Source organism: Clarias gariepinus, chromosome 7 (genome assembly GCF_024256425.1).
Source record: "Clarias gariepinus isolate MV-2021 ecotype Netherlands chromosome 7, CGAR_prim_01v2, whole genome shotgun sequence".
In the NCBI taxonomy this organism is placed as follows: domain Eukaryota; kingdom Metazoa; phylum Chordata; class Actinopteri; order Siluriformes; family Clariidae; genus Clarias; species Clarias gariepinus.
This window is the reverse complement of record NC_071106.1, coordinates 8930724-8949215: the sequence shown is the minus strand read 5'-3', so window position 1 is coordinate 8949215 and position 18492 is coordinate 8930724. Positions and strand designations below refer to the sequence as shown.

At 39.8% G+C, this 18492-nt stretch overlaps 2 protein-coding genes across 2 annotated transcripts; both read right to left on the bottom strand.

Annotated features, from left to right (window-relative positions):
* Positions 1 to 2856: 2856 nt before the first annotated feature.
* si:ch1073-459b3.2 (growth arrest-specific protein 1) lies at positions 2857 to 6095 on the bottom strand. Its single transcript, XM_053499974.1, has one exon. The coding sequence runs from the start codon at positions 5053 to 5055 to the stop codon at positions 4303 to 4305; it is 753 nt and encodes a 250-aa protein (XP_053355949.1). The 5' UTR covers positions 5056 to 6095; the 3' UTR covers positions 2857 to 4302.
* Positions 6096 to 9933: 3838 nt separating this feature from the next.
* cplx3b (complexin 3b) lies at positions 9934 to 17733 on the bottom strand. Its single transcript, XM_053501161.1, has 3 exons — positions 17287 to 17733; positions 12183 to 12270; positions 9934 to 12078 (listed from the first exon to the last, which is right to left on the bottom strand). Exons 1-3 carry the CDS (start codon positions 17442 to 17444, stop codon positions 11854 to 11856), a joined length of 471 nt encoding a protein of 156 aa, XP_053357136.1. The 5' UTR covers positions 17445 to 17733; the 3' UTR covers positions 9934 to 11853.
* Between the last annotated feature and the right edge of the window lie 759 nt (positions 17734 to 18492).

Below are 18492 nucleotides of genomic sequence, written 5' to 3'. Positions count from 1 at the left end.
TTTTTTTATACTTTTTATTATAATTTTTTCTGCTGTAATAATTTATTGAACGCTTGATTATAGAGGAAATAAACTTTTTTCTGCATATGCTTTTGCCTTGTTTCGTGTATATGTGTGCATTGACTGTTAGATGCTTTTAGATTTGTTATAAACCTCTAACATACCAGGAGAGTGAATCTTTTTCACAGATCAGAGGTAGCCAATTCAATTCTGTTTAGCTGGTGCCATAACATTTTTCTTTTCCAATTAAGATGGCGATACTATTCCCTAGCACGAGGTGCATTCAAGTCAAACCATGACTAGTTAAAAACTTCAAGCACAGTATGGTAATGAGCTGCAGTAAAACATTTAAATTGAGCAAATCTCAGCCAACGTAAAATAAGTGGAAGAGCCTGGAAAACCGACGGATAACTTGTCACCAACTTGCACAATCTGTCTGTGTGAACTTGTACATTACAGGAACTCAGCTGAGAGTTATTGCCACATCCCCAGTTCAGTCCTGACCTCGCTCCAAGCCATTTTCAACATGTTTGGGGCAATAAAGGAGTAAAGGCCGGTCCAACCATGGCTCTGGCAAACTGAGAAAACTTTCTACCTTGATGATATTCAAGCACAAGTGAAACACCGCGATGAGTCTGTTAGTGTAGCAAGGGATTATCCATCCATCCATTCATCCATCTATGGAATCCCTGTAGTTCAACTAGGGACCATGCAGGCCAGTGGTGATCAATTTTCATATGCACATTCACACACTATGGGCAATGTGGAAGTAGGAGATTATATAGAGAAATAAAATAAGTTTTTATACCTATACATACATTTATATATTTATACCTAATGATATGCTGTTATTCTGTGCATTGCACTCGTCTCAAAATGAATCATAAGTCTAGATCAAAGATCAAATGCACAATATTTTCCATTTTCTAAAGCGAGATCTGTTTTTAGTTCTGATATTAAGTTCATAAATACGTCAGTACCATATCCAACATATTGCATACGCTCTGAATAAATAAATAGATTAATTATATAGTATATGACCTACATAAACAAAGATATTTCTAGAATATATATATATATATATATATATATATATATATACATACATATATATATACATGAGGCATTTCAGGATGTGCTCAGCACTCTTACCCAATAAAAAATAAAGTTTGACTTTATTGCAGCACAAAAATGATAATTAAATAGTAGAATGAGCGACACACTGAACTCTTTCTCTCTGTTTCAGTTGAGACGATTTTAACTTTGCAACGCTCCTGGGAGACCATGACCTGTTTAGTTACAATTGCTTTATAAGTAATTAATCAAGACCAGTTTGTCTATTGTCTTCTAAAAGCCTTTCTTCTTCTCAAATGAGTGGTGATTGGATCCAGAACATGTGAATATAATTATGTTGTTCTCACACAGGCTCAGCTTGCCAGGAAGATCATCGAGACTCTTCTACGTGGTCATATTCTCCAAAGACACACTCGATTCTGTCGCACACAAAAGGCAGTACTGTAGTCAAAACTGGCTTCACTTAGCACACAGAGTGTAACGTTTTCCAGAAGAGAAGGCTAAAAGGGTTAAACCCTGTAGAAACGGAGAAAACCTCGTCTAACCTCACACACACAGCATCCATCTTACGCTGACATTGCCGTCATGAATAGAACATTGTTCCCACAAGACACTAAAATCTGAAACGACCATTTCTCAGGGTCTCTAGAGCTGGGTGTATGGCTGAGGGTGAAATATTGGTCTGTCCCAGCATCTAGATAAATGAGACACCAAGGCCCAGGTCTGGAGTGCGAATAGTTCTCCTGCTTTTGTTTGTTTTGATTTTGTTCCCAGAAGCAGGCTGGAGGGGGGGTGGGGGGTGGGGGGAACGGGGGGGGGGGTGTCGACTGAGATGTTTCTACCGAGATGTTTTCACAGCAAAATTGACTTGTGTGTATTGCACGCTCCATCACTTAGACAGGCACATACAGATGGGCGCAAAAAAACTACAACATAAAGCGAATTGGTTAGGGGCTGGACCACTAGAACAGCTTCGAAGTGATCAGCTTTAGATTCGGCACGTCCGTGGAATATTACGTTTTTTTTATTTTGGGTGTTTCGATGGTGGTGAAGGAGAGCATGGCCTAACACACCACATCGATATAGTGTATTAATCAAGTGGGACATTGTGCCCTGTTGATGGTGCAGAGTCAATAATGAAGAGCCCAAGCCCATCGGGATTGCAACGTTACATCATAGGATATATGAAATCAGACAGAAGAACTTCATACGTCTTTGCAGTGGTAATCCCAAGAAATACAAGAAGGGTCAAAGCATACCAGGAAAATAACCAACTAACCAACCAAACAAACAATACAGTTGCTTTTTATTTAATTCTCAATTATACATAAATAAAAGTATTTACAATAAACCTGCTTTTATGTTAGCTGTATTTAAGCAGCTTTATTATTTTACTAACTAATATTGTGTGTATAATTTTTCATATTCATCATTCACTCATTTATCTTCTTTACCACTTGTCATGTGTACAGGGGGCCTGGAGCCTATCCCAGGAAACCCAGGGCACTGGACAAAGTGCCAATCCATCACAGGTCACACATACACACACCCTATGGGCAATTTGGGAATGCTAATTAACACTCCACCTGCATGTGTTTGGACTATGTGAGGAAACCCACCAAGCACAGGGAGAACATGCAAACTGCATGCACACAGACTCAAGCCCGAAATAGAACCCTCGACCCTGGAGGTGCGAGGCCGCAGTGCTAACCACTACGCTACTGCATTGCCTTATTTTTTATATCCCTACTTAGGAAATCAACAGCACGCTTAATTACATGAAAATGTCAGATAAAAATTTATTACATCATCTTTCTTAAACATAAATATATTGCTTTCTGTACATAAAATGTTTATGGCAATTTAACAAACATCATTTCAGCAATATTCAATCTAGAAAAAGTTAATGCACCTATTGTGGTTACTTCTCGAATTTAATGCACAAGACAATAATCTTTAAAATGTAGAAATTTAAAAAACAAACAAAAAAAAAGTAACAGGTTGAGTAACATCAAAGCATTTTAAGTGAAAAAATAAACTTTTTTTCTTTCTGAAATCTACATGCAGATGTGTAAGATATTGTTCATTCATGTGCCAAAAAAAATCTGCAAACTTACAACAAACTTTACAAACTGAAAGAGAGATACTACTGCTTTTAAATAAAAGCATAATACATCTACATTTTCTCACAAATCACAAGCAAAAGAGAAAATGGCTTTTTACAAAGCAGTTGTGCAACAGAAATCTACTTTATACCACCAGAAACAAAGGCCCAACTCAGGACTGAGAGAGAGAGAGAGAGAGAGAGAGAGAGAGAGAGATCAAGTATTTCCTTTAGATTTGGGGGGAGGGAGGTTTAAAAAAAGAGAGAAAAGGAAAGGGGGAGAGAGGAAAGGGTCACCCCGGGGTATGATTCATTACGCTTAGACGAGACAGACAGACAGACAGACAGAGAGTGAGACAGAGAGAGAGAGTAGGCAGTAAGTGGTGGGGGATATTTATTAGCCTGTGAAGAGCCTCTTCACTTAATTTAACAGCACAATCCTGAAAGCTGCTCTTTTCTCCGGCCGTCCACTGCAAATATTTGAAGTGTAATCATCTCAACAATGAGTGAGCGGGCAACGAGAGCTATGCAAACACACAGCACACGAGACCTGTGTTTGTCTTCTGTCTTACTTGAATTAAAAAAAAAAAAGACACTTGACACAGCACTTGTATTAAACAAACCATACATGAAGTATAGGGACAGAGAGGCAGAAGGTCAAAGAACAGAGATGTTCTTATGTTTTTATTTTTTCTTCGATTAGCTACTGATGGCCCTGGGTCAGGTTTGAATCGTGAAAATGAAAGTGTTATAATGGTGGTCCAGGGTGATAGCTTCACTCTTAGAACATTTCGGGTGTTTCTGTAAGACAGTTAATAATAAAAACAAAACCAAATTCCAAAGTCTACAATAGACAGCCAACCCCCTGGGATTGTAAACTGATATTTTGCATGAATACTGGCATTTTGTAAAACAGATACTGCTTAATTGACTAATAATATATATTTTTTCATGTTCTGATCATCATGTGTTTAAATGAACAATGGTCATCAGTAACCATGAACATAAAGGGTGCACCAATATATCACAACGCACATGGCGATATAAAGCAATAATCTCATCTGTATTATCCATTAAATAATAATAAACAGTGAGTATGATCTGAGCATGCGCAGAAGAGCCTTTCAAACCCAGAGAAAGGTGAACGCGAGTGACCCCAGGAACACGGCCAGATGGCCCGAGGAACGCCAGGCACGTGAAGGCGCAACCACAGCGTCTATCTCGCGCTCCGTTTTCGGGTCGTAATCCTCGTCCTCGTAGATGTAATCCGGGACATCCGGGACAGGCCCGCGGTCCGAGAGCGCGCACAGGCGGCTCATGTTGTCCTTGACGACCTCGCAGAAGGGTCGCTCCACGCCGTCGCACACGCAGCGCTCGAGCAGGACGCCGTCCGGCAGCAGTCGCAGCTGCTCAATGGTTGCCCTGCACCGCGCCGAGCACTTCCGGCCGTTGAACAGCTGCCCGCAGTGCGCCAGGTACGAGGCCAGCGCGGCGCGGCAAACGGCGTCCTCCTCGCAGCGTTGCCGCGCCTCAGTGCACCCGATTCCGCCGGCCTCGCGGGCGTGCGCGCGCGGCAGGCACGGCTCGATGTTGCGCTTGGCGCGCCGGCACTCCGGGTCGACTCCACAGTCGCACGTCTCCAAATCCGGGCCGCGCGCCGTCTGGTTTAACCGCACGAGCGCGCCTACGCAGTGGCTCGGGCAGCGGCGCAGTGCGCCCCGGATGTTCCCGTCGCACGCGACCAGGTACTGCGTGTACGCGAGCTCGCACTCGCGCTCCTCGTGGCACCGGATCACGGCCTGCCAGCACGCGGGCTCGGCATTCAGCGCCACCGCGAGACACAGGAGGAACACCGCGGGGCCGCGCCAGCTCCCCATGTCATCATCAGACGGGGCGAATCTTTTAGCCTCACAACAGTGGTCACCATAGAAACGACTTCCCGAGTGCGCACAAAACTTTTTTTTCCTCTCTTGCAGGTTTAAAGTTTAGAAGTTTGGATCCACTTTACCGCGTCTGGAAGCATCTCAACCCGCCGAAATCCCCTTTCTGTTCTGTGGTGGTGTAGATATATTTCCTCCCGCTCGAGTTTTCACGGAGAGAGAGAAAGAAAAAAAAAAAGAAAGAAAAAGGAGCCCCCTGTCTCTCCCCCTTTCCTATTACGCATTCTGGTTTACGATTGGTCGTAAAAGGGGACTCGTTTCCATAACAACGCTGCTTTTTTTGGATGGGGGTCTCGAGCTGACATGCACGCGGTGCGCAGGAGTTTTTAAAAGTGGTTTAAATCTCAGGACGTAACGGTCACTGCGGCGGTGAAGGCCAGGGCAGTGGTGCTGAGGTCCAGGAAAAGAATTCCCGGATGTAACGGTGGAGTAAGTGCTAGTGGTTTGCAAAAACCTCAGAGACAGAGAGAGAGAAAGAAAACTACTGTGTATGTGTGTGTGATATGAGTTCATGCTCAGGAGTAGGCCTGCTGTATACCATGGTAGTGTGTGATGTTTAGACATGATGAAATCAGTGTGTTTGTGTTCCAACACAAACATTTCTCTTCTACCACCACACTTCATTTCAAGCAGACCAAAAAAAAAAGCCATTCTGGTCCATCTCCTCCTGTCCCCTTTCCCCCCATCGAGCGGTTTAATCTGGTATTGAGGAGGAAATGAATGGAGGACAATAGAGTTTTCTGGCCCGTTTCACCCTCTTTGTGTTAAACTGGCCATGCAGCGGACAGCAGGGCCTTTCAATGGGCCTCAGCAATAGGGAAAAGTTTTTTAGCATTAATATATTTTACGACACACTCGAAAAACATTCACACACCCCACCAAAAACCTCTCTGCTATTGAAATGGAAACTGGGACGGGTCTGGGTTCGACTGCTTTAGAAAAGCTTGGGGTACACACGGTGGGTTTTGTTTACAGTGCAGGCATTGTGTACAGCGTCCACAATAAAAAATCAGAATAATGATCAAGCATCTGTGCTAAAAAAAAAGGAAATAAATAAATAAAACAACTATCTGTCAAATAAGCCTCTGTATTATGCCAATAATAATAATATTTGTTTCTACACCCAGGCCATAAGTATTTAAATAGAAACTTTTTTTTGCATCTGTGCATCATCAAATTAAACAATTGGGATGTATTTGCACTTATCATCTATATTTCAGGGGAGGCAGAGTACATCTTGGACGGGGTGCCAATCCATTGCAGGGCACACACTTACACGCTCATTTACACACTATGGGCAATTTGGGAATGCCAGTTAGTATAATCGGCATGTCTTTGCACTGTATGAGAAAACCCAACAACTCCATACGCACAGACCCAAGGTGAAAATCGCATCCTCTGGCCTGTAGGTGCAAGGCAACAGTGCTAACCACTAAGCCACCATGCCGCCTATTTGCACAAACTAACAATTATAAATATTATGACTATTAAAAAAAAGATTTGCCTGAAATCTAGAACCCCATGGACATCATCAAATGCTGAGTTTTCTCCCTTGAGCTGCTTTGCCAGTTCTTTAAATTTCAGCTGCCTCACACAGAGATCAATCCTTGCTATCTGATATGACTCAAATGAGGATGGTCTCCCTGTTGGGTTTGCTTCCTCTCAAGGTTTCCTTGCTGCTGTTGCTCTTCAGGAACAATCTGATAATTATGATTTATCCACATTTTCCCACACTTTTCAAACTCATTTCCATATTTTTTACATTCTGTAAAGCTGGTTGGCGACCATTGTTAAAAGCGTCATATAAATAAAACTAAATTGAATTTACTGCAGCCGCCATCACTTGAGGCTTGTTTTGACGGTCTTCCTGCATTCAGTTTTGTCTGCCACATTCTCAATTGGGCTGAGGTCAAGCGACTAACTCGGCCATTTAACAACATTCCCTTTCTTTGTCGTAGGTTGCTTTCACAGTATAATTTGGGTCATTATCGATCTATAGTGCGAAGCACTGTCTTGTCACGTTTGCAGCATGGGACTGAATCTAAACAGAAAATAGTGCTCTATACACTTTAAATTTCATCCTGCTTCTATCAGCAGTCACATCATCAATAATCACCGGTGACCCAGTTCCACTGGCAGCCATACATGCTCATAACACAGCATTCATTTTTGACAGATGGTGTAGTAAGCTTTGGATCATTATCCCTTCCCTTCCTTTACCATGTTCCTTTCTTTCAGTCATTCTGAAACATGTGTCATGTTTACCATAATTGCATTTTATACCTAACTCATTGCAGTATTTAATTTAGCACTTTTACTTACATTAAATAGTTGTACTGGTCCGAACCCCACTGTACTGTGTCCCACTCTACCCATTGTCTTAAGTAATATGTTTCATTGTTTGCACACATTTGTACTCATGCACTTTATGTAACTTAGGTTTTATTTATTTATCTGCTATACCACTTAACCTGTATAGAGGGTCGCAGGAAGCCTGGAGCCTATCCCAGGGGTCTCAGGGCACATGGCATAGGGCATGTGTCAGGGTATGCCCTGGACAGGGTGCCAATCCATCATAGGGCACACTTGAACACACATACACAGTCCCATTAACACATGCCAGGCAATTTGGGATTTTGGGACTAATCTTAGAGATCCTTCCAAAAGAATAATAATCTCTGCAGCACTCCACCAGTCGGGCCTGTATGGCAGAGTGGCCAGACGGAAGCCACTCCTCAGTAAAAGGCACATGACAGCACACCTGGAGTTTGCCAAAAGTCACCTGAAGAACTCTTAGACCATGAGAAACCAATTTTCTTTTGTTGAAGCCCCTTTGACACCAATTACAACCTCAAGTCTTGAGTATGATGCTGCAAAATGGTTGCTCTTCTGGAAGGTTCTCCTCTTTCCACAGAGAAACACTGGAGGTCTTTCAGAGTGACCAGGTTCTTGATGGAGGCCACGGTGATGTTGAGACACAGATCTGTGCCTTGATACAATCCTGTCTCGGAAGTCTAGTGACTTGGACTTTATTGCTTAGTTTGTCCTCTGATATGTGCTGTTAACTGTGAGACCTTATATAGACGTGCCTTTCACGATCATGTCCAATCAACTGAATTTACCACTGGTGGACGCTGATCGAGTTGTAGAAACATCTCAAGGATGATCAGCAGAAACAGGATGCATCTAAGCTCCATTTTGAGTATCATGACAAAGGCTGTGAATACTTATGTACTTATGTGATTTTTTTATTTTTAATACATTAACAAACTTCTTTTACATTGTCATTTTGGGGTATTGTTTGTCGAATTTAGAGGAAAATAATGAATTTAACCCATTTTGGAATAAGGCTGCAACAAAACAAAAAGTGGAAAAAATGAAGCGCTGTGAACACTTTCCGTATGCACTGTAGTTCTGTGCTATTTATGTAACACTGTGGTTCTGGAGGAACGATATTGTTTCATTGTGTACTTAACCTACTGTAAATGTTTGAAATGCCAATAAAACCACTAAAGGTATTTGCATTTTCCATACATGAAAGCAGATCTTGATTGTAGGCTTTGACACAATAATACACCTACCTTCTCCAAAGCTGATTGAGGACATGATAGTGTACAGTATAAGTTAATAATGATATAGCAGGTATTAAATTCGACATAGATGTCCAATTGTAAATATATATGACTAAATAAATATGTACAAAACACATAATTGAATAAAGTGCGTATGTGTCTATACTTTATTCATTATGTATAAACAGCATGTATAAATGAATGGGTTTTTCCCATGTTCAGCAATGTCTCTCTCTGTTGGTCAAAAGTGGTATCTCAACTCCAGGCTGCAGACCTATCTCAGAGGTACAGAGAAAGTATCCAGCTTCCACTTCAAAGCCAACAGCACTCGCATGTTACTTCTGCTTATATCTGAGAAACCATAGGTGCTACAGTTTGGCATCTTGGTTTGTTTGAGAGAGAAGGCTTTAAAGTCGTAGCATGTTAAATTTCATGTGTGTGTTTAAAATATCGAGTGCTGTTCCAAAGGAGGTTGGAGTGCAAAGGTCCAAATAATTATTATTTTTTCTTCCCAGTGTGTGTCCACTCCACAAAACCCGTTATAGTCTCTGGAGGGAATAAGGGCCCTTTATGAAGGGGAGAATTATTTTTGCTCAACTTGATTTTCACCAAAATATTTGTTTTTAAGCCCTTTAATGTGCCATGTGTCATTGTTTGATCCGGACCAGAAATGAGGAGTCAGGGGAGCCAGGTTGTTCTACAAGGCTACCAAACGAATCCTCCTAACTCAAAAACTGAGTTTTTTTCTCCCCCCTGAAGACATAGGGGATCCTTTCATAGTTAGTCCTACTTGCTTGGGAGGTATTTGTTCTGGTGACAGTTCCACTTCACATGGTGATCGTCTTCGGCTGATGCAGACAGTTGTTCTCTGATGGCTTGTGACTGCAGTCGCTCAAAAGTTCAGGACTGAAATTCCTACAAACAGTTTTGTACCTGAGCCTCCAATAACAAAACTGGACTCCATATTAACTTAAACACCTTTCATGTTATACTGAACTTTCAGTGTCCTAACACACTGTATGATAGCAGATCAATCCCTGCTATCCATTATCACCCAAATGAGGGTGGGTTCCCTGTTGATTCCTCTTAAGGTTTCTTTTTGGTGTAATGGCTGCACAATTGGGAATTTGGGGAAAACCGTTGGACGGATGCATGAGAAATCCAAATTTCTTACTCTTTAAAAATAACAATAACTGAACTACTAATAACGCACAGGTTTGTAAATAAATACAGAACACACAAGTCATAAAAATATGTTTACTATAGTTTTAACATTGAAAATCATAAAATTACCATAATTCATAATTTAGTCTATAGAGTGTGGGAATTATTATTATACACTATTATATAATACACATTATAATACAGAGGAGAAAATCAACATACTCACGCTCTCATGTCACAAGTTTATACATAAATAAACTGAAAGATATTAACATGCATCTTTCTTGTTTCTGTGTATAGATATTGCTGTATATACAGGATTACGTTGCACCCTTACAGGTAACAGACACACAAAGACACACATTTTAAGACTCTTGGCAATGCTCTATGGCACTAGGTATTTGCACAGGTGCTTATAAAAATGGCAATTACACAAACAGTTTCAACCAACTGGCACAGCACGACTCACACAAAGCACACGGCGGAAAAAAAATGTTGGCAAAAAATAAAAAGAAATTAAATTCTTCATCTGTGCTATCGCAAACCACTCATTATCAGCTTGGAGAACCAAGCTGTTCAGTAAAAGACAGTTTGATTATTTTATATATGTAATATTGAGTATGTTGATCTTAAAGGGGGGAAACAGTCAAAAAGAACAACACATTGTAGCTGTAAAACAACACACAATCACCTCACAAGACAGCACCACTGGATGGGAGGTAAAGAATGGTGAGGGTTTGGGGTAGGTCATGGTCACATGATCGTCAGTGGGGACCTGAACGGCGGAAAACAAGCCAGGTCTGTTGAATAATGTCACAGCGGACTGGATGTTCGCTTCTTAGTCACGTAGTCATTATTGCTTTATCCTAAGATAACACATCACCTCCAGGGTCAAGGGTTTGATTCCCAGCTCAGGGTCTGTGTGCATGGAGTTTGCATGTTCACCCCATGTTTGGTCGATGTTATCCAGGTACTCCGCTTTCCTCTCACACTCCACAGATTAGGTTACTTTGGCGTTTCCAAATTTGCATGTAGTTTGTATGTGTATGGGTGTGTACCCTGTGATGGATTGGCACCCTGTCCAGGGTGTACCCCGCCTCGTGTCCCAAGTCTCCTGGGTTAGGCTTCAGGCCCCCCCGCGACCCTGTATACAGGATAAAGCGGTATAGAAGATGAATGAACTTTATCGATTATAGCACAATTAAACGCACTGAAGAGACTTAGCTTTTTTTGTTCTCTGTTAAATGCAGCCAGTCTCAAGATTTGCCTTTTTTTTTAATGGCAGAGGTAAGCAGCTTTGTTAAAGATGTGTGCGGAGCTGATTTCAGGGCCAGAAAAGTGTGAATAACTTAGCATGAGTGTTTACGGTCTACATTTTTTATGAATAAGGTGCTCTATAAAATGTATATTAAAGAAAAACATTATTTGTCACTCTGTTTTTTGTTTTATTCCTTATTTTTATTTAAATGTAATTACTTTTTTGTTTAAAGGTGGTGCTCTAGATGCTCAGGAAAAAAACCCTGGGTCAGATGCTTTTCGCAATAGCGGCGGTCGCATACTACCAAAGCAGCAACTTTCCCTGGTGTAAATATGGGCATAATCTCCAGCTCTGAAAATATTCACAACCAAACAGCAGTGATGGTAAATCTGGGATGCTCTGACACACAGATGGGCGATGGATATGTAGGATGTGTGAGTCCATATGCGCTGTACAGATCTGTCCATGTGTGAGTGTAGGGGAGCTTAATGGACTTGGCATCAAACCTGGCAGCTGGTACATTTGGCAGTGTATTGAGCTGAAATCCTATTGTGTGTAAATGCAATGTACGGGACATGTGATAGAAAAGAGAAGAAAAGAAGGGGATAGATAGAGAGAGGAAAAGGAGTAGATCTTGCCTTCTCCTTCAGCATGGTGTTGAAGACACAGACGTGTTATATGAGAGGAAGAAGAGGGAGATAGAGAGAAAAAAATGACACTGGGAGAAAAAGAGAGACAAATTCACATGAGTGTGCACTTCTCTGCGGAGTTTTTCAGCTCCTCCAGCGTGGCCTGCGCTTTGTCCTTCAGGTGGTCGATGTCCACGTTCTGGATGTTGGACAGCTGGCTGAGCACCGAGAGCTTGCTCTCTTCCTCCTGGTTGTCCTCGGCGATCATCTTCGCGAGCTCTGTGGGCAGCTCGACGTCCTGCGTCGCAGCCTGGATCTGCGTCTCATCCACCTCGTTCTGACGCACACGCATACACATACATGCAAATGAGTGATAATGCTAAAAAATAATAATCCAGAGTATACAGCTCGATCGATAATGTGGGTGTTCCTCTGCTGTACCTTTGGGAGTTTGTATTTTTCCCTGAAATGAGTTCTCACTGTAGCTCTTTCCGCCTTCTTCTGGGCAAAATTGGCATCTCGTTCTCGCCTGCAAGCAAGACATCACAGGTTTCAGTCAAAAGCACGTACACACACACACACACACACACACAGAATCTCTGGTCTGACACTGATTTATTCATCTTAAGAGCAGCTTGTGTGCCATTTCTTCACCAGAAGTATTACATGTAACATAAATAATAAAATAATAAAACACTTAAGGAAAATAATCAGTTTTTGGGTAATGTGATGTGGCTTGACATGGGGTAGATTACTGTCTGTCATCTCACAGTAGTGTTCCTTTAAAACCAGAGCATTTTGATTCCAATTTTAGCACTTAAGTCTTTTTTTAATCCATATACAGTGACATGACATTTAACATGTGAGAAGCATTTAAGTTCCTGTTATAACTTAAGCTATAGCAGCTATAAATAGTATTTTTTCTTTCGTTTTCTGTAAAATGATTGCAAAATGAAGAATTTACTCACGTGTTTTTCTATACAAGCTTATCCTGTTAAAGGATCTTAGGAAGCCTGAAGCTATCCCAGAGGACTTGGGGTATATCCTGGACGGGGTGACAGTCCATGGCAGGGCACACGCAGACACAAACACACACACTCTAGGCCTCGGTGCTAACCCTTACACCACCGTGCCACTCTGAAGAATTTATTAATGGTTTAAATGATAGAAAACTATGTACTATAGTCTCCTGACTTATGCTCAAAGTCTCCTGGGATAGGATCCAAGCCCCACACCACCCAGTACAGGATAAGCGGTATAACAGATGAATGTGTGAATAAATGAATGGATGATAAAGTGATTTTGTGCCAGAATCTAAAACCCAAAAAAATAATTTGGTACAAGAATGTTGAATTTAAAAAGAATTTGTGTTAAGACGAAAGAAAGATTTGCAAAAGGATATTCCAACACTGTTAAAATACCAGGCGGACAAATACTTTAAATGCATCAGGTAATTTTTTTGGTGATGTTTAATTGGAGAAAAGAACAAGCATGGACACAAGGTTAAGGTTTGAGTCCTAACTTCGCCTTTAATAAAGTACTGGAGCTGCGCACATGAACAGTTTTCACATAAGCTTCAATATGTCTATGAAAACCTATTACTAAACACCTGCCAACTTATGCTGTTCATGTTCCAGGGTTAGAGGAAACCACTACACTCATGCATTAAAATCACTTTCAGTCTTCTAATACTCATGAATACGATGCCACCTTTAACACTTTATATTTCAGATTTTTTTGCTGGTTATGTTTGCGCCTTTTTACGTTTAAAATGAATCACAATGTAACAGAACCCTAACAGTATCGGTGTCTGCCTAACCCTGGCCAACATACTGTGTAATGACATTTAATTTATTATATTTGTGGTATATGACAAGGAAATTGGTATGATATGTGGTGCCACAATTAATACACTGTATCTCTATTATAAAGGACTTCTAGTTAGTCCTTGAGCAGACGCTTGTCAATTTTTTTGTCACTGTGTACAGATTATGATGCAGTACTCCACGGGACCTCCAGAGGGCAGACATGAGGCAGAAATAGGGCTAAAAGCAGTACTGTACTCAGGTTTACATTAAAAAGCAACTTCAAAGTAAAAAAAAAAAAAACTTTTTTGTACTTTTGTCTTTCTTTAATTATTAATTCAGTTATTATTATTTATTATAATTTGGTATTTGTTTAATAAATGTATCATGACTTTAATTTTATTGTGTAATTTATTTTATCATTACTTATAAAAACTTATTAAGAGAATTTTTATATAAGTTTCTTCTTCCTCCCTGGTGTGTATTTATTTAAAATCAGTTTTTATCCTTTTATTAGCTTTTTTCTCTGTAACAGACTTTTTAATATAAAATGATTTTTTTAAAATATATGCAGAATTTATTATGTAAATAAAGTACATTATTATTATTATTATTAGATCATTGTTAGTTTTTTAAACTTATTTTCTATATTGTTTATTGTTTATTCACTTTAAATGTCAATTCTATAAAGAGAAAATACAGCTGGGGGTTTCACACCAGCTGCTTAACACACCAGCCAATATTTATAGCTCTAACCCCATTGAATTAAAGTAAAATTCATGGCCTTTGTCTCTCACATACACAAACACAAACCAGTATCGTATGACCTCCTCGCACCCACAACACGAGTGTTGTTTACTGAAGGTCACGTAACGCCTGCAATGACTGATCTATGATTAATGTCCATAACTCATTTTCTCATCTCCTGTGTTATACACCCAGGAGGCTGAACTTTAAAGCTTACTCAGAATCCTGTCATACACGTGACCCTCTGACAAATGAGCCGCGTCAATTGATCTGATAAATCAACACACGTTCAGAAGCTCAAGAAAATAACAGCGTGAAGACACTAAAACAAAAGGTTTCCAAATGCTATTTATTTTACATTGGATAAATATTAAAACCCATCTTCACTCTTTCAGTTGAAGGGGGAAATCTGTTTCCAACAGCTCAATTCATGCCTTGCTATGATTCTAATGGAAAGTTGTGATGCATGTTAAATCCCTTTAGTGCTAACCCAGCATGTGGAATTAGGGTACACGAGTCGCTGAAAAAGCGATTTGGATTTGGACATACCCTTGTGAAATAGCTGTTTGAATTTATGTAGACTCTGATGAGTTAGCTTTTCAGCTTTGGACCAACTCAGGTGAAGCTGCCACTTGAGAGATTCAGATGAGGTAGCAGTTTGGATATGGATGGACTCAGATTAAGTAGATGCTTGGATTTAGACAGGCGCAAACGAGGTAGCTGTTGGGTTTAAGGAGACTTGGATGAGGTAGCTCTTTAAATTTGATCAGACTCAACCGGGGTAGCTGTTTTAATTTGACCAGTCTCAAATGAAGTTTCTGTTCGAATATGAGGAAACTCAGATAAGGTAGCTGTTTGGATTTAGATAAACTTAAACGAGGTAGGTGATTGGATATGAGTAGTTGCAGATGAGGTAGCTGTAATATGAGTAGACTTAGATTGGGCAGCTGTTTGTATTTAGAAAGACTTAAATGAGGTAAATGTTTGCATATACTGTAAGTAGATGCAATTGCAGGAGCTGTTTGGATATGAGCAGAATCGAATGAGGTCAATGTTATGATATGAACAGTCTCAAATGGTGTATCTGCTTGGATTTGGACAGACTCAGATGAGCTCACTGTTTTGATTTGGACAGACTTAAATGAGCTGTGCTGTTTGGATTTGACAAGACTTAGATGAGGTAGCAGCATGGATTTGTATGGACCCAGATTAGATTGCTGTTTGGAGCAGAGCACACACGTTGATGAGGTGCAGTAGCAAAGTCCTGTATGTGTATTTGTGCAGATTCCAGTGAGGAAGGTGCTTATATTTGGACAGACACAGACGAGGTATCGATTTTGATTTGTGAGGTATCTGCTCGAATTTGGGCAAAACTATGGACAGAATTAGAATAGGTAAATAAACTTGGGTGAGGTATCTGGGTACAGCGTAGAGATGCACTCTCTATCACGTCACCCTTTGGGTCATCCAGGACAATTTGTGCTTTAAGCAAATTCTAATAAGCTCACGCATAACAAAGCATGAAAATGATGACAGACCATATGGCCGCAGATCCCACATGGCTCATAATTTCCTGTGTATTATTGAATCTGGTGAAGTTTATGTTCCAAGTGAACTAATAACAGATGCAGTGTAATTACCTAGACACTGATTAGGAGAATGTTTGCATATGTTAAAATGTGCAATTTTAGCTATCTATTAATAACTGTAACACCTGGTGTTTGGCAGTGAAACCATGACAAATCAGCATGAGAACCCTGTCACACATCATTTACACAAATTACTCAGAGATCTGTTTCCTTAAAAAACTTGATAAAGACTACTGTATAAATAAATACAGTTTACACAAAGGACAATGATGAGAGCTCAGTGGAAAATGAAAAGAAATCTGCAAAATGTGGGTATGATAACTGCAGATAAATGTTATCTTAATAAGACAATTGTTATTATCTTACTGAGAAGATTATATATATACTATATTATATGTGGTGTCCATGTTTGTTTGACACCATAAATATATTTTATGGTAATTATATGCCTCATTAAGGCATACTCCTACTCTTTGGCAAAAAAGGCAGAGCAATTATTTTCTGTCTGGGGTTTAAAAAATGAAAAAAAAAAACAAAACAATAAACCCATTTAGTCAACATGTTTAAACGCTCAAACAGCAGACTGTTGAGATTATCCATAATAAAAACATTTTTATTTGACAATACTACTAAATTTGGTATATTTATTAAGACTTACCACACCTGCCTGTGGTATCATCAAGCCTTTACCTTGGTATGTTTTTTTCTTTAATTACCCAGAATTGTTAAATTGGGGCATTATTCTAAAAACAAACTGTACACCTTTTTTAAAAATCATATACCATATTTACATTCCCCTCAAACAGATGGAGTTCGGTGCACTTTTATGAGTTGTTACAGTATTTATTTGAATAATGCATTTGTCATCATTTTTGTTTTTCACTACACACTCTACATCCAAAAGTATGTGGACATCTGACAGTCACACCCATATGTGGTTCTTCGTTAAAAACTGTTCTCACAAAGTTAGAAGTGCACACTTGTCCTGAAAGCTATACAATTTCTTTTTTACTGGAACTCAACCCAGTTTCAGCATGCACAAAACGAGCTCCATGAAGATATGAAGAACTCCTGTACAGAGACCTGACCTCAGTCACTCACTACCACTCTTGTAGCTGATTTAACACTAATCATCACAGCCATGCTCTAAAATCTATAGTAGAAAGCCTTGTTGCAGAGAAGAGCAGAGAAAAGATGAGCAAATTTTATCATTGCATAAAGGAAATGAAATATGGAATGGCATTCTCAATAAGCACATCTGAGTGTGATGGTTAGGGGTGCACAAACTTTCCACTTAAAACATATCAGTGAATTATTAAATGTGAATTATTAAATAATTAATGGTTAATTCTGAGTCTAATGTATAGTTGTTTAAGCTTTCTAGAACGTTTTTTAAAATCTTACTTCTCCTCCTCCAGCTGCTCTTGGTACTGCTCATACTCCTCTTCTGTCATGCCTTTAGCCGCAGCTTCTCCTTTCTCTGCATCCGATTTCTCCTCCTTTAATCCCCCGGTCAGGTCCTTCAGCTGCCCGCCGATCATGTGCTTCACCATGAAAGCCATCTCTGCTTATCCAAGTTCTCAAAAAAACACAACTTCCGGGTTCACAGCCGTTTAATTTATGATAAAAGCAATAATTTTCGCAAAAGCTTTAAAGTATCGATATCAGCGCTACAAAATATCAACATCAAATCTACAAAGTATCAATATCAAAGCTACAAAGTATCAATATCCGGGAATTACTTCTTTTCCCCCCTCTATGCAGGAGGTATAAATTATGGGATAGACGGATATCGAGTACCGACTCTTTCTCTCTCTCTCTCTCTATCGCGCGCGCGGTCTCGTGCGCGTATTGAAGTCGGAGCGGAATAACTGCGCGCGCCTGCTTGCACGAGCTTTCACTGCTCACTCCAGCCAATCAGATTCACGATATATTTAATATGTGAATACTATATGAAAATGTTGATTGATCTAAAATAAATAGTTGACATAATTTATTGAGAAAAAAAATAGTACCTTTATTTAGTAAATATACCTTTAACGCTATGACCAACCATGTAATTTTTTGTCACTCAGGGTGGAGGAGACCTTTCCAAGTAGTTATTGCAGTCTGAGAGGGAGATTCCTTTCTTTCTTTCTTTCTTTTTTTTACTAGCCAGAAGTTAGAAATTCAGCAATTTCATTCATAAATCTTGGACACAGCTGAAGACCTATATTGTTAATCTATAACACAGCTGAAGACCTATATTGTTAATCTATAAAGATTATAATGTATGTTGTTCTGGGTGGACCTTTCCATTTATTAGCTAATTACTTGTTTTTGTTTCCTCCATTGCTTTAATTACAGCGTTAGAATTACACGAACCAAAGTAAGTGACCACTACCAGGCATTTGTCTGAGCCTGACCACAAAATGTATGGATGAATAATATACATGGGTGCCATTTCTATTGTGACGTTGTCACATTTGACCCACATTTATTTAATGCACAGTGAAATTATTTTTTAATGAACTCTATTTGTCAGGTTAAATCCTAGATACCCATCCCTAGTCTGGAAATAACTCTACTGTTAATTGCATATAACAGGTTTATTAGCTTTTTTGGAAGGAG